The sequence below is a fragment of the Melopsittacus undulatus genome, chromosome 8 (assembly GCF_012275295.1).
Source record: "Melopsittacus undulatus isolate bMelUnd1 chromosome 8, bMelUnd1.mat.Z, whole genome shotgun sequence".
NCBI classification, from domain to species: Eukaryota; Metazoa; Chordata; class Aves; order Psittaciformes; family Psittaculidae; genus Melopsittacus; species Melopsittacus undulatus.
In genome coordinates this window covers 56,826,642-56,843,647 of record NC_047534.1, presented here as the reverse complement: position 1 = coordinate 56,843,647, position 17,006 = coordinate 56,826,642, and the positions used below count along the sequence as shown (strand labels likewise).

The 17,006-nt window shown below is 40.4% G+C and overlaps 1 protein-coding gene across 1 annotated transcript in view; it reads right to left on the bottom strand.

The window, feature by feature from the left end:
• The window catches only part of UBE2F (ubiquitin conjugating enzyme E2 F (putative)), a 48,962-nt gene that overhangs the window by 26,878 nt on the left and 5,078 nt on the right, over positions 1-17,006 (bottom strand). The window contains exons 3-6 of the mRNA XM_005141206.4: positions 11,925-11,954; positions 10,967-11,032; positions 5,915-5,982; positions 1,344-1,414 (exon numbers count right to left, since the gene is read on the bottom strand). Coding sequence (XP_005141263.1) covers positions 1,344-1,414; positions 5,915-5,982; positions 10,967-11,032; positions 11,925-11,954 — 235 coding nt within the window. The remainder of the gene's footprint in view (positions 1-1,343; positions 1,415-5,914; positions 5,983-10,966; positions 11,033-11,924; positions 11,955-17,006) is intronic.

Sequence of the window (17,006 nt, the reverse complement as noted above, 5' to 3'; positions counted from 1 at the left end):
GTAAATCAGTCTCCCTACTGTCAAATGACACGGCACTGAAAAACACTACAGAATTGCTAAAAGTAGCAATACATATTTGCCAAAACAGCTTCTTGTATCACCAGCTTCAAATACTTGTGGACAAGCAGGTTTTTACATAGTTTCAGAGGATTTAGTATGTTTTTCCAGTGCTTTTAAATCCTTCAGTTCCCAGGGAAGGTAAAGTCTATGGACACCCACAATCCCTGCCTGTAATCCTGCCACAGTCTGACACTAGTGAGCACCACGAACATACTAAAGCCTCCTCAGGCTGGTTTCTATCACTCCCTTGACAGGAGCTTAAAAAGATGGAGCAAACCACTGTGGCTAAACAGCACTGGTATCAGTCTCTACCTCTTATCAGCTGATGAGCCTGACCTGTCTATGAAGCATGACAGATTGCCTAGTGACAATGCCATTTTCACCAGGACCTTCAGGACTTTGAACACAGCACTACAATAATTTTTAAGTCTAGGGGGAAAAATTTAGCTTTTTATTAGGCACTAATTTACTACATATGGTGGCAACGGGTTCAGATTTTCAGAACAGCTTTCAGTCTCACTTATATCCATTGCTTCTGTCTTATCTATTTTCATGTCCCATTAACTTGAGAGATGACAGTCATGGTTCTCACTCCTGTTTCTGCTTGATTTCTGGCCAATTGCACCAGCAAGTACTCAGGATGAAACACTGAAATGACAACATTTCAGAAACTGATTTCAAAGAGGAAACACTGATGACTCACAAAACATGTACTGAAACATTATGATTTATGTTGCTGGAATAAGCATCCAGAAACATAAGCCTCTCCCTTCAGTGAAGCTTTTGGGCTTCCTACCTTGACATGCACTGTCCCAAAACTCTGTGTGGTTCTAAATGGTGTATGTATGTCTTACAGTGTTAAGCATCAAAATAAATGGTAAATATAGAATTAATGTCAAAGCTTAAGGGACCCTTTTCCTTCCTTTTTGAAATATAAATGGTTTTCAAGAACGTAACACATTCAGGCATTAAACAAGTAAAGCTTTAAGCCTTCTCAGGGCATAAGTACTATTCATTTATGGAGGAAGGAAACAATTGTTTTGTTTAGACTGGAGTTTACATTTTCACACCAAGTAGAACAGAACAGTAAGTCTGAACCTGAAAATCCAGGTTCTTCATGGTCTCTAATGACAGCAAGAACAATACTTTCAGTAGATACCAAAGATCTTAAGTGTCAGACTTGCAGGACCTGTTGAAAAACCATACCAGCATAAAAACTACAAACACACAGTTTCTCACACAGACAAACCTCCAAGGCTGAAAATACAGAATGCTCTTACTACCTTAAGCAGATTTCTCCTGTCTCTGTAATGTTCGGATGCCAGATTCTTGTCAAGCATTTTACCTTCGGAGGCTGACAGGAAAGAAAACAAATTACAGTGTTAGCCCTTCAAAGAAAACTGCATTGCTGTCACAAATCAGAGAACCGAAAGAGGCAAACATGGGATATTCACAGCCTACGTTTGCATGTTAGAAGACACCAAAAACAACCCATGGGAATTGCACCAGCTTTCTCTGCCCTTTTAGCTGCTCTTCACAAAAGCTGGGCTGGTATTAGGCTTTTCTCAGGGAGACATAACTTTAAAGAAAGCCAAGGAAATTTCCTCTCTTCACCTGGCTCCTTCAGGGGAAAGAAAACATTCCGGTTAATTCAGTTTCTTAACAGCAAATGTTAAGTTCTTAACATCCTAAGGCTTATCCAAATTAGGGGTCTGTTAACCAGCAGAGGATGCAATGGTAATACAATTCCTTTTAAATGCAGACCTTCCTGTTGGCAACTGAAGTATTACAAGAAGCATCAAGAAGGTGCATCATATCTGAACTTAAGACACAAACAGAAAAAGCCATCAAACTTCAGCCAAGTTCACCAGATTTCTGAATTCCAAATGGTATCTGAAATACAGATTCTTGAAACAGTCTCATTTGCTCTAGTTTTGTGAATATTGGGTCATAAAAATTCCAGTAGCTTAGCAACAGCATGTTGTTCCATCCCTGCTCTCCAAAGTACAATTTGAAGCTTTCAATCAAGCAGGTGGTATTTTATAGCAAGTATACTAGAATACATCAGCACAGACCAGTACCTTTCATCTCTTCAATTACATCGCCTATTACAGATGGAGCTGTTTTCCTCCACTGACTAGCAGGAAATCTTCATTCGAGACAAAACAGCTTCCTAAGCTGTACTTGCATGCCAGAATGATGAGTTTTGTCTTATTGCTTTGTCCTCAACTTCCCCCAGTCACCTTTTTTGTAAGGTTTTGGGTTTGTTTTTGTTTTTTCTTAACTAAGACTCCTTGGCAAAAATAAATTTAATAAAATGATAAGAATATGCTTGGCACTGAGCTACCAATAACATCTCTCCTAGTCTGGCACTAAGAGAAGAAACACACATCACCGCAACAAATCTACACCATACAACGCAGACACTGATTTTCTCCACTCCTATTTGGTGTGTGTGCAGCAACCCAAGAGACATTTGGGACTTCCCCAATCATGGCACTACTGAGAATGCAGAAAACAGTCTCAAACATTTTACAAATGATTTTGTGTACATCAAATCAAGATGACTTCAAAACACGTGTTCTTACAAGTTTTCTAACAGCACAGCTTTCCATTAACTACACCTTCACACCGTTCTGAAGGATAATGTCTAGTTCTCAAGGAAGGGGAAGCAGCAGTAACTATTCCATGCCAGTAGATCAAGATAAAAGAGTAAATTTCTACCATATGCACCTTCAAACAGTGAATACATCAATGAGTAGGGAAAAAGTAAGCTTTATACAAACTAAGTAAGGACATGGACCTCTTGGAGCAAGTCCAGAGGAGGCCATAGGGATGCTGTGAGGGCTGGAGCAGCTCTGCTCCGGAGACAGAACTGAAAGAGTTGGGCTTGTTCAGCCTGGAGAAGAGAAGGCCCCAGGGAGACCTTAAAGCAGCTCTCAGTGCCTTAAGGGGCTACAAGAAACCTGGCGAGGGGATCTGGACAAGGGCCTTTAAGGACAGGACTCAACCAAAGGAGCAGTGCTTTGGGAACAGATGCTGTGGACGCAGAGGTCAGACAACAACACTTGGTGCTGAAGTGTTTGCTGTGTACACAATTAAATGTTTTGCTTGCTGTTTCACATCTTCATGGACAGCAACATTCACAGCAGGCTTTGTAGGCACAGACACAAACTTCCACTTAACAGAAAAGCTCATGGATGTGCAGCCTAACAAGTGTAATACTTTAAATGTCAACTGACAGGTTTACCAACAGATTTTAATACTTCTAATGGCATGGTGGGTTTGAGAACACACTACAGAATTGGCTAACCCTGCTCCAGTCTTCTTCTCATGATCCCTCTGCAACATCTGTATCAATACCCATTGCTTTCTGTTCTGACACAATATCCTACCACCATCAAAGAAGACAGTAGTCCACAGACTATTTGGTAAATAATCTATTACATTGTTAAAGAAGTCCTTCCTTCACTGTTACACCTGTTAATGATATAAGAACACATATTTAGAAAGTATGCAACGTATTAAGGGCCATTTCATGCATATATGGATATGCAAGCATAAATCAGACAGGAATCAATGAGGAATCAGTGGGGTGACAAATTACTGCTAGCACTGTAGCACAAATCTACCTGACCCATCCTCATACCTCCAACAATGCTTGCTCCAAAGCATCTCTCCTACATTTTATGCTCTTGAATCTTTGCTCTAAGAAAGTTTTAGCCTAAGTACCAAACCCTGGTATACATCCTAGTCAGTCATACCTAAAGCCCAAGGATACATTGCTTCTCTGTATTCACAGACCCACTAATTTCCAAACAAGCCTCCCATACGTTTATTCCCTGGGCAGAATAATGCATCACGGCTGCAGTCCATAGCACAAAGACTTCCTCTTTTGTTATATATTCTTATACTTTTCCAGTACATCACCAATCTAAACATCCACTTTTTTCCCAAGTACAGAAGCAGAATGCTTGCCTATGAGGAAAGAAGGGCAAAGAGAATTCTCCTCCAGAGGAGCACCAAGCATGCAGGATTTTGGTAGCAGAATGCTACAGAAATTAAAGGATGCTTTATATAAACTATACTTTAAATTATGCATTTTGTAGCTTTAAAACCAGATGGCTTTTACTGCAGGCTAAGAATTAGCTAGAAAATGGATGCAGGCTCTGAAGCAGAGCTATGACAACTTGCCAGTCTTGTCTGGTCTTTTTTACTCCCAATACAAACACAGTCAGCACTACTGAAAAGAGCTGGATTCAGATGTGCAATACCCCAGCCTTGCTTATGGGCTGGTCTGAAGAGCTCTATTAAGAACACTGCCATCACTTTCCAGCCTTCTGCCTGGTAGAAAACAAACTACGGCCTCAGCATAATTATCTCAATATTTGTTAACATACACATTTTCGTTTATAACCTAACCATAATCCAACTTTCAACCTAAATTACACACAGGCAAGCTTTTTATTTTTCCATTAAAAACATAATTACCATTTGCTGTAGAATCTCTGAGCAGAGAACTGTAACAGCCAGAAGAGTTTTTAATTACAGCAATTGAGAATCAAAAAGCTCCAGATCCAAATTAACATTGTGCTCTGCTGTTAACACATCCCACTTCCTGCAGCAGGGTTGGTTAGGTAAACACCTTCAACACAAAACCTGAAGGAATTATAATGGGTATATATTGTGTATACTCCCTGTGCCCAACATTGCCACAGTGGTTAAACAGCTGTTACTGAAGATGACAGCAAAGAACATGGCAGGGTTTCCCCCTTTATACTGATAGCCGTGTTTCTCAGGTACGTGATGGAACAATTTAGTCAAGTTAGAACAAGGATGTAGTTAATCAGCCTTAAACAACCACCTTTATATTTATGTGACAAGTGTGGGTGGCCTGTATTGTAGTGTGAAATGTTTTGGTGATGTTAAAGGGAACTTAAACAAGCACAACCCAAACCATACAATGCAAGCACTAATACAACCACCTGTACAGAGAGCAGTGTATAAATAATGACTGCCAGTATCCTAAACACTTTAAAAACAAAACCCAAACAGCTTAAGCAGATAACCGTTGACCAATACTACTGTGAAAGGAGAGCAAAATTCAAAGCTGTTTCAGAAATGTGGCTGCTCTTTGCATGCATGAGCTTTTTATAAGCTATAGTGCATGACCCATAGAATCTCAGACTGGTGTGGGTTGCAAGTGAACAGCCAGAAAAAATACTACCCCACTCCCTGGACTCACAACACTGCATCTGGAATCACTGTGTCTCATTTTGAACTCCCCAGTACCAGATACATGGACAAACCGGAGTGAGCCCAGCAGGCAGCCACCAAGACAGTGGTAAGATCAGAGCACACAGAGCACAAGGAGAGTTGAGGGACCTGGATTTGTTCAGCCTGGAGAAGAGAAGGCTGAAGGTGGGGACCCTACTGCTGTCTACAACTCTACTAGGAGATGGAACAGGGCTCTTCTTAGAGATACACAGTAATGGGTTAAGAGGCCACAGAAAACCTGAGAAAAGATAAATTATTACCTGAAATAGGAAAACAAAAAAATCACAACAAAACCAGAGGCCCAGAGAGGCAACGCAGCCTCCATCCTTAGGTTTTGAAATGCCAACTTTCACAAGCCTTAAGCAACCAAATCCAACTTTTACACTACCCCAACTTTGAGCAGGAATTCAGATGACCCCCAGAAAACTCTAGCCAACCAAGATTTTTCTACAACCCATGATATTTTAGTAGCAGATAGAAGACGCTTGCTTATTGTCAACACCAAGTTCCCTCTGAAGTCCTATTACCTGGAAAGGAAATCTGAACTGACAACTATTAGCTAATGACAAATACTTACCACCATATTGTAGGCATCAGGAACTTCAGTTTCAAACTGAAATTTTCCACCTTGGTAATAGCCCTCATCTAAAGGAGAAAAAACATCAGGATAAGAGTTAAGTAAGAGAAAATAACAGACACCATGTAATACAAAAGATCTGTCACTACAAAGATTAAAATAATGGCACAGGGTTAGCATCAAATACTTAACCTAGTTATACCGTAACACCAGCTGCCCCCCAGCCCCAAAAGTGTGTGAACATGATCTCTTCCTCCACTCTCCATGGTCTCTTCCTCCACTCCCAACAGGAATTTTAAGTCTTCTGACAGTTAACAGTCTCAGAATGACACTGGACAGTCCACCTTCCTCATCAGACTACCAGGCAATACTGAGACAGAGGAACTTCTTGTGTCTGTATGAACACAATTCAGCCACACATCAGCCACAGAGCATGCAGTACCACAACACCGACCCTTGGAACAGGTTGGATACATACTCCACTTGCTAATGCTAAATCATGCTAGTGCATAGTGTGCTAGCAATCACAAAACATGAGTAGTATGAATAACAGCATGCAAGAGCATGCTTTGAAGTGTATCACAATAAAAGAGCAACTTAACTCTTTTATTGTAGTTATCTTAGGATGATCTATCAGCTAGGAGAGTCTGTCAGCTTCAGACTCAATAGTGAATTATTAAAAATCATTAAATTTTAAAATAAGAAATCTGAAAATACCTAGTTGCAGTTGACCAGAGATGATATAGGATAGCAGATAGCCTGCATCTCTTGAGAAGGCTGTGCTTGGAGGCAAAAACGCTTGCAAATGATCTGAAATGTGCCTTTCATTAAGAAAGGGAAACAGACAGATACCCAGCCCTGTATGGCTGAGAAATCTCTGGAAGACTTGGAGCACGTTATACATTGTGCCTCACACTGCAGGTCATTTCCACGTGCTTTTGTTATGAAGTCTCCCTCAAAGTCAACACTAAACACTGTCTTGCATTACAACTCATTTTATTTTTCAGGTTTCCCTTGGCATCAGTCTATGCTAGCACTAGCAAAGAAATGCACTGAGTATGCTGCTGGTCCTGTTACAAAATAAGAAAGGATGTATTTGCCAAAGTAGAAGCATAAAGCATATCTCCTCCCCCCTTCTCTACATTTCTCTCTGTATGCCTGTAAGCTTTTCACTAAAGCCACAATAAAGCATGCTACTCATTACCCATCACCCAAAGGTATATTAAACATTCATATCTCTGGAAAGCCTCAGTACCCAGCCAGAAACCTTGCAATGCATTAACAAGATAAGCCTTCAGAATCAAGTCACCTTAGAGCATTGCAAGGAAGTAAACAGCCTCTTCCTCGTGGTAATTCCCTTCCCTGTATCCCACAGCATCCATACTGACTGGGATAAAGACCCTCAATTTTTTAGGCATGGAACAGGGGTGGGAAAAGCTCAGATTCTGGCAGAGTTAATGATGAGGGAAGTACTACAATTCAAACATAAAGCTGTCAAATAAAATAACTTTAGCACATAACTTAGGAAGTCAGCCAGTGATGAGACTTCTGCAAAAATGTGAGCTCCAGTTTTCCTCCTACCACTTAAATTTATGTCTTCAAGCTGCATTAGCAGCCAGCATCTCTCCCACTTCAGTCTGAAGTTGCATTATCAGCAACTTGACTATAATCTCAGTTTGTATTCATAAGGTGTTTTGATGGCTAAAACTGCTGTGAAAATACTAAATCAAATCATCACTTTAAAAGAAAATGCAAGATAATTAGGACAGGCCACAAAGGATATGCTTTTGATAGTAACTCCCTGAATTTGCAGCGTTGAAATGCTTAGCCGTGCTCACTGAGATCTGTCATTTCACAGCACACAAAACAGAGAATAGGCTCTTTATTAATTCCCTGAAGAACTGGGCTCTAAAATAACTGCACTAAACCCAGACTACTTCAACTGTCTGGAAACTGCAGTAATACTGCATTAGCTATATATATTCCTATAGTTTTCTTCATGTGTAAGCTACCTAAAACTCACCTTCATTTTTTAACCCACATCATTACCATGTTTTAGTCTCAGATCACAATTTTGTGCTGCAAATATCAGTGCAACAGGCAAGACTCCGCCTGCATTATAAGCATCTCCTTATTTTTCCTAGGTTTTGATCCAAGTGGTACTGGTACAAAAACAAGAACAGAGGCAAGTGTCTGTCTAAAGCATTTTTTTTTAAAGAGCAATTGTTTCAGATGATAAAAGGAAGAAGCAGCTTCAGGCAGCAGAGAAAGGCAGCAGTATCTGCCTCACGAACACATAGTTTGTCTACTGTAGCACTAACATCTAAGTCTTACCCATTTTCTAAGATATATCCACTCAGGGTGCTCTGCAGAAAGCTATAACATAAAGGAACTGGAGTTTCTTTAATTACACAAAATCAGCAGTCACCCTCGGCAAGATTTTCTGCAACACATTTAATGTAAAACTCACTGTCACCAGGATAATCTTGTGACATTAAATACTTACTAAGAAAGGTTATTATGAGAAGTGCAGACCAAGGGAGCTGAAAGCAATTTTGCTTTGGTGATAAAGTTTATTTTCTTACTCAAATTAGCCTTTTTGTGAGAATTTAAAGAAGCTTCTTTCTGTGTCCTTTCAAGCTCAGACTAAATAAAACAAAACACAGGGCACAGGCTTTGTCAATAACATAAGGCTAGAACACTGACCACAGATGGCATTTCTAGTGTTAAATAACATGTTCAGTCAGTACCTTCCTGGAATCCTGACAGCCAGCTTCTTCCAGAAACTGGCTTAGTGTAAGATTCCTTATAATGTGGTTATAGAATTCAAGCTCTCATATTAATCAGAACATAGAGAATTTAAACATTAGATATGAATAGAAAAGAATTAGCACTGCTCTACCAGATCTATCATATAAGGATGCAACCTCTGTAACTACAGATAAGCAAACTGAGAACCTTAAAGGAGCCTGCCAGAGCCTCCTTCCTGCACAAACTACCAACCCTGGCTGACACACATGTGCTGCATAGGTCCTAAATGAGAACTGCATGGCAGCATTAGGTATTTCCTGGCACCCACAGCTGTGCTGAACACAGCTCTTGATCTATGACTGGAAAGCTGCAGAGGTATTTGCAAAGTGCTCCCTGAAGAGGCATATGTATGAGCAGGATTTCTAGAAGGAATTCAGTTCCTCAATGCAAGAGAGAGTTATAGGCAAGAGGAAAGCAGAATCTTCCTCTGGGCTGTCAAGATTCATGCTACATTGTTTAGACGCTACAAAAACAGTTGCCTCAAGCAAAGATTTTTGGGCCATTTCAGCCAGAAAAAAAACCCTGTGATGACCACCTAGCTGCCTCTGCTATCCCAAAGAAAACCAAGATCTAGCATACTCTAAAGAAAAACCTCAATAACAAAGGCAATCACAAAGCTACAATGATTTTCTTGGTATGTGTTCCACTTTGCCTTTGGAGAGCTGTGCTAAGCTGTATCTGATCACAAGAGTCTGTACCTGAATTATGCACAGCTGAAAATAGATGTTTACTTGGGTCAGACTGCAACTGCAGAGACTTCAGCTGTGCAGCTATATTTAGAGCAACAAAATGTTAATTAAGATCATATCATTCCCAAGATCATTTCAGCAAGGAAGCTCACACAAAACCCTTGCTGTGCATTCAACCACTGTCATCTGACTGCAACATCTTCCTGCACAGCAGTTAACAGAACAAAAATGCCTATGTATTTATATATTATAGAATTAGTATGAAGATGCTATCATTGCTTCACATCCCTAACTCACACAGTGATGATCTTGTAAACTTAACTCCTTTGCAACACATAATAAAGCAGCATCACATAAACTGGGACAAGCAGACTAGCGCTCACCAAGTAAGCATGAACACATCTCCTACACAGAATGAGAGGTTAAAAGTCCTGTAACAACACCCGCATTTATTCTTTATTTACAGTGACTAGGGCAGTCTTACTCATTTCCCCATCACAAAAACGAGTCATGTGAATGGACACGCTAACAAAGACCACCCAAGATCTCCACTGCTGAAGAAGTCCTAGTGGATTTCGGATAATAAACAGCAATAGTGACATCTAGTGCTCATTTGACTTCAAGATACTGGATTATGAGAAACATTCTTACTACCCTTTGAAGGATAAGCCTTATTTCTGTAGGTAAAACATCAGGATGACTGCCATACTGCATTGGAATTCTGATGACAATGTGTCTCTACAAGAATTAGTTGGCAGGGAGATACTGATCCTGACACACCTAACTCAATTCAGCATACTGCACGTGTCCACGTTCTATTTAAGTAGCTGCAGAGAGTCTCAAAGGCAAAGCACAGAAAAAATAAGTGACTGTGAAGTTTAAATAATCTTCCATGAAAATTCACCCATAGAACACAAGCACAATTTTCTATCCTAAAATGGACAGCTATATGAGCCAGTTCAGATGGCTATTAAAAAGCTTATGTGGAAATAATAAAGTCTAAAACCATTTTTATTGAACAGCATGCCAGAAGCTTCACAGTGTGCTTAAGTTGCATTAATAATAAAAGATATTTCCACATACTTGAGTATTCAAAGACTAAGAGACTTCAACTTGTTAAGCATCACCAGACATGCATAGATGTGAGGCTTTCCAGCAGCATATCTGTCATGTATCTCTACCTCTGCAGAGTCAAGCAACCAGTAAGAAAAGAGTAAATTTGCAACAGGGTTGTAGTACAGCAATTTATCTAGATGTGGTCCAAGAATTTTCTCAGCAAATAAAGCAAGGTGGTCTGAAATCAACCGAGAAGAAAACATTCAAAGTGAACAAACAAGACCTGATTATTTCCTATATCTGCTCAATTTCAATGGCCTTTTTATTGGAATCTACTACCCAAAATCCAGCCCAGTTTCTCCACTGCCCCTATATAACCACTGTATTACAGCCAGTCTTTGACTAGAAAGTTTACTGGATTCTTGAGCAAACTCTTGGAATTATGTTTCCTTAACACGAACACATACAAAACCAAAAGTAACGTTTAAAACATTACCTGGGGTTACAGTTAGCTGAAAGTAATGAAGCTTGTTTGGGTCAGGAAAATTCACTTTACATGTACCTGTGAAGCAAAAGTATAATTGACATCAGAAAATTGGTTTGCCACTGTTGGGACAGCAAATATATCACCTTTCATATTCTCCAGATTCACTCCCTGATTAATCCCTACCTTCCAGTCAAGTGATTTCCTTTTATACTTTGTCTCTAAGCACCTCCTCCCTATATTGTTACAGGTCACCTGCAGTAATGGAACTTCACTTCTTTGAGCTGAGGAAGAAGCTTATTTCCTTTCAGTAATCCATGGTGTCTCAAACAGCTTAAAACACCAGAAGATTTGGTTTTCTGCATAGATCGTAGCTGCATGTTAAGATGACAGCATACAGAATATGAGCATCTCTTCCTTACAAGTTCTTTAATGTTAATGTGTATATCTTAACATTTGATCATATGCTGCAGCCTGCAAGAGGTCATGCCTCCATAGCCTGATGCTCACAAGGGAATATTTATCCCTGTAGGGTATAATGTGATACAAGCTTTACTTGAAAGCCTCATCCAAAAGCCAGCTCAGCTGTCACACCAAACAAGTTTCTTCTGTATAACCAATTACATGCATTAAAATACAGAGCATCATTACAAACCAAACACATTTTAGATGAATTTAAAGAATGAAGAACAAGTGTGGGGAAAAAAAGCAACCTGATAAAACTAGTCAGTGGTTTCAGTTCTACAGATGCAAGTTCACAGCATAAAAGCTCTTTGTTTGCATTTCATACCCAATACTGCTTCCAAAGTACACTAATTGCACTTACTACAATCCCTTAAGAGGGAGCAACACAGAAAATTAGTGGCTGAGTTTTGCATAGTTTTCTTTCCATTAGCATTCATACTTCAGTCAAAACATTTTCTATAGTCCTTTTCCCCTTAAAAAGCATGCCATTAAATGCTATACTTACAAGGTAAATTAGCTTCAAGTTCTGCAACCTCTGTCGAAAGAAGAAAAAAACAACTGTTATTTATGCAAGCAAAATACCATTCCTGAAGTCCAAATAGTCAAATCTAATTTAAACCACCCTGCAAATCAAATTTTACTTAAAAATATAATTAAGCTGCAATGGAAATTTACCTTGAAATTTCTCTTTAAGCATCACAGTTCATTACTAAAAGCTCATCTGCCCTACAGTCAAATGTATCCTACTGTGATTAGGAGGTTCAGCTCTGCCAAGACTGAAGTGCCAGGGCTTCTAATACCCAGAGCACTGGCATTTCAAAAGGTGGCATTATGCAAACCCCAGACTTGTACACATATAGCACTAAAATCTGGAAGGCCAGAATTCCACAGCCTGCAAAACACAAAAGCAGAAAAGCCTCAAGAATCAAGGTGCCAGTCCAATGATGGAAACAAGCACAGGAGGTTCACAGCCTGCATGAGCATCAGCACCATCTGCAGTATCTAACTGTTAAAGCTCTTCCACCATCAGCTAGATTGCCTCCAGTGTCTGTTAGATATTTCATCTGGGAACACAGTCTGCTACAGATATGCGCTCCCATTTCCCCACCACCACCACTCGATTCCTAACTTTGTTTTCTGGTCTGCACAGACACAGACCATTTATTTGGGCTACCAACAGTGTTTAAGAGTTCAACACCAACTCTGAAAAACATACATCTAAAGAAAACTGTAATTCAGTTTAAGATATAGGGAGCTATTCGTGCAGAACCCAATCTGATCTCATCACAACTAAGAACTTCCTAATTCCCCAGAACGTTCCTTGCATCCATGCTTACCAAACCTGGCTGAGCTCTGCAATGAGCATGATGCATATTTGACTTCCACCTCCCACTCGCTTGGCACAGTCCTGGTAGTCCCGTATCTGCAGCCTACTATACTGAGAGAAAAGCCCACCAAACTGGAAGCACTGTTTCACACATACCTAAAAAGTTCACAGTTGCACTCTAAAACCCCCACAACACTGGTGACATGCTTCTGATGAAAGTTTTGAAAGAGAACTTCCTTTAAAAGATATCAAAAAATGTAATTTCAGCTATAATCAAGGGGGGTGGGATGCTTAACCAGAAAGTAAAACTAAAGACATGGCATTAACTAACTACTGGAGGCTGCAGCTATACAAATGCATTGTAGGAATATCCCCCCCCCCCCCCTTTCCCTCTGAACTCACCAGCCTTTCATAGTGGGAGCCACTTTAATCCTCAGTAGATGGTAGAGTTTAAGAGCTGGCTCTTATTTAAGGAGTTGGCCATTTGCCTTACTGCTGTCTGTGCTTCTGTTGTTTGGCTTTAATAAATCCTGCCCACCCTTTGCTTCAATCCTGAGAAAGGGGCAGCAGGGCAAAGAGAGACACCAATGGACAGCAAACGGTCAAACCCAGCAATGAAAGGGCTGAGCTAGGTCCTCACTTCTGCCTCTGCAAGGGTCAGAGAGTTAACTGATCCCCATAGATCCTTTGAAGTGTGAAGATTTCCTGTAGTGCATTCACACATCTGTGTTTCCCTTTGTTTTGCTGTGGGTTTTCCTGTGAAACTCCAGTTGGAACTGAGGGAGCCTTTAGATCCCTTCCAACCCAAACCATTCTATCATCCCATGATTTTGACTCGCTCATTCAAGCTCCATTAAGATTGATGTTTTAAGTTATGTGTTTTCTACATAAAGTGATACCAGTAGCAAGAATATTCTCTGTAAAAAAATGCCCCTTGTGCAGTCTGCCAACTTACTGGCAGGGTTTAACAGCTTTTTAAATAAGCAAAATGTAGAAACAGCAACCAGAGCTCCAACACACTGAACTTCCCACAGCTCCAAAAGCCTCTAAATTACAGAACAAACTTCACTCAATCTGATGTCCTCTTTCAATAAACTACAGCTGAACAGTAAAGAAAATCCAATCTGTGTTTCATGTTTCATGGCTAATCAGTACCTGTGTCTCAATTCACAGCCAGGCACCACACTGTTCCTTAAGATGACAAGACAAACCAGTAGATTTAACCCACATCTCAGGAAATACTGTGCAAGAGCACTCCAGAACTTCCATGGGAAAATGGCACTCATCACTGCCCACTCACTGGGCATCTCAATTCCTCTCACAATCAAGAGGGCTATTGCCAGGAAGCAGCAAAGCCAACAGTACTGCACAGCCCTGCACGCACTCTGATGAGCCATCCTCGGTAGGTCTCAAAGGCCTGAAGTGTAGACACATGCCAGAGCTTCTGCAGGATACAAACTCAGATAGGTACAGCTATCCCAGACCCAGACCAGTCCTTGACCAGCCAGTCCAGTGTTCCTCAGACCTTGTGTTATCTGGCAGAGGAGCACACTCAAGTGGCACGTATACTTGTACTCTTGATCAAGTATGCACTTGCTTGAACAGCTCCAAACCCTATTTTAAACCATTGAAAAAGGTAAGGGTTAAACTTAAACAGACTTTTGGAAGAGCTGAATGCAAACTGATTATGTCTCAGAAGCAGTTCTTATAAACCAGGGGAGAGCTGAACTTAATACAAACAATCAAGGCTATTTATAAATGATTTCACAAACAATAACTACTCATGACAATTCTCAGGACAGAAATAGGAACACACACTCCTGACATGTGTACAGGCATATGGTTTATGAGACCCACGTGGATGTTACATTCAGGAATGTGCAGACTGTATTCATGTTATTCTGCTCCTCCCCCTTCCCCACCCCATCTCAACAAGTCAGAATATAGACATGCTTTGTTTACCAGCACTGCCACAAAGAGTCAGGCTGTATGCTTCCCACTGGGTTTTGTTTTGAAGTACACAAAGTGAAAGGATTATTTCCTCAACTGAAATGAATGCTCTTATCCACAGCAAATACTTACTTCTCTCTGGTTTTGTCCAAAAAGCCCTTTCTTCTGTTTAGTCCCTCTCTAATGTACATTTTTAAGACTGCTTAGAGATGAAGAGAAATACCTTAACAATCTGACAAAGGTATTAATTCCAGCAGTATAATGCTGTTTGCCTCCTAACCTTATCCATCTATCTATATAGCTTTCCCTATTTAGCTCCTCAGCTGTACAGAACAGTATTAGAAGCCAACCAAGCCACCCAAAGCTGCCACTTTAGGGTAAGAGATGTGTATTTTCCTTCCACTTCCAAATGTTTATTTGAAACAAGACACTACCAAATCCCATGCTTCAGTTTCTATACAGTATTACAAAATGTATTATCCTGACATCAGAAAAACAGAAAAAGCCACTGTGGTTGGAAATCTCATAACTCTGCAATACTTCATGTATGCTGAAAATCAGAGGCATCAGAAGTGGAGCAATGCACTGAACCAGGCCTCCCTTTGTCAGTCATGTTCTAGGAAAAGTCTCCAGTAGTAAATTCTCAAATGAGCTTCAATTCAAAGCTGTTTCAGAAATGCTGCTGCTCTCTGCATACATGAGCTTTTTATAAGATACAGAGCATGACCCATAGAATCACAGACTGGTGTGGGTTAGAAAGGACCTTAAGATCACCTAGTTCCAACCCCCTGCTATGGGCAGGGACACCTCCCACTAGACCAGGCTGCTCCAAGCCCCATCCAACCTGGCCCTGAACACTGCCAGGGATGGGGCAGCCACAGCTTCTCTGGACAACCTGTGCCAGCGCCTCAGCACCCGCACAGGGAAGAACTTCTTCCTTATATCTAACCTGCACTTCCCATTTCAGTATTAACCCATTACCCTTTGTCCTGTCGCTACAAGTCTCTGATGAAGGTTTCTTTTTTAACTTTCAAAAGCATTTTCTCCCCTCTCAATTTTCCTCACCTGTTACTGTGAGGAGGGATATTCTGGTACTTGAAGGCTTGAAGAAAGCAAATATATGGATTCTTCTAATTTTTATTTACAGTGCACATACACCTCACTTTTATAATCAGTTTCCTACTTCTGTTCTCTCAGGCTTATAAAAATGCACACCTGAAACATATACAGTTACATAAATCTAGCTGTGAAAGCCATGTATGTTGAAGACAACTGAGGAATAAATCATGCCAATTCATTTTTATTTCAAGCTGTTCACAATCAAACCAGTAATATAAAACTGCTTAGGTGCACTTAAAAAAAATGAAGAAAAAGGAATACACATTCTTGTAAATAAGTTAAAGGGGAAACTTTTGTGATCAATAATCATATACATTGCTGCTACTGGCATCCTGGCATATTCTCTACCTTTAATTCAATTTAGCAGTTAAATCCATTATACAGTATTAGTCTTTAATACAACTTGGACTTGTCCTCAGCCCTTTTCAAACATTCAGAAAGGATGTGCCTGTCAACTTCAGCACTGCATGTCTTACAGCATCATCCGTATAGTGCAAATAGCTGACATCATTCCTGAATTATCACTTATATTTCCTACTTTAAGGCAATATCAGTTAACAGACATATGTAGTTGGTCTGTGGTAAATTTTTATAAGCCTGTAAGCACTGTCAGTGGCTGGAGTCATGGTCCCCTATCCCGTAAGCCAAATGGTATTGATCTTTTTACTGGTCACTGTACACGATACATTTGAGGACTGCAGGGTTATCAGTGCAACAACACAGCCTTCAAAAAGATCCTATAATCCTTCCTGAACTGGACCCTCTTATCAACATAAATAAGGCTGTCTTTAATTTACCTCCAGATAACAACCAGGCACTGTCTGTATCTGGACAATGCCTGTATTAAACCTAGATGTCTGCCTGCAGAATTTATTAGACTATCACCAATTTCATAGAATCATAGAATAGTTAGGGTTGGAAAGGACCTTAAGATCATCTAGTTCCAACCCCCCTGCCATGGGTAAATTTATCATGGATCAGGAACAGGAGAGCATCTCTCCAGCCCATCACCATCACTGGGGCAGGCAAGTAGCTGCCTGACCTTGGTTCTTACACAATAGCCATATCCCGGGGCTAGGTCAGATTTACAGGACTGCTTAGCACAGCCAATGGGGCAAACAAGAACATGCTGGGCCTTTTCTCATCTCCTCCTCCTCCTCTTGTAGATCAGATTGGTATTTTAATTCACAG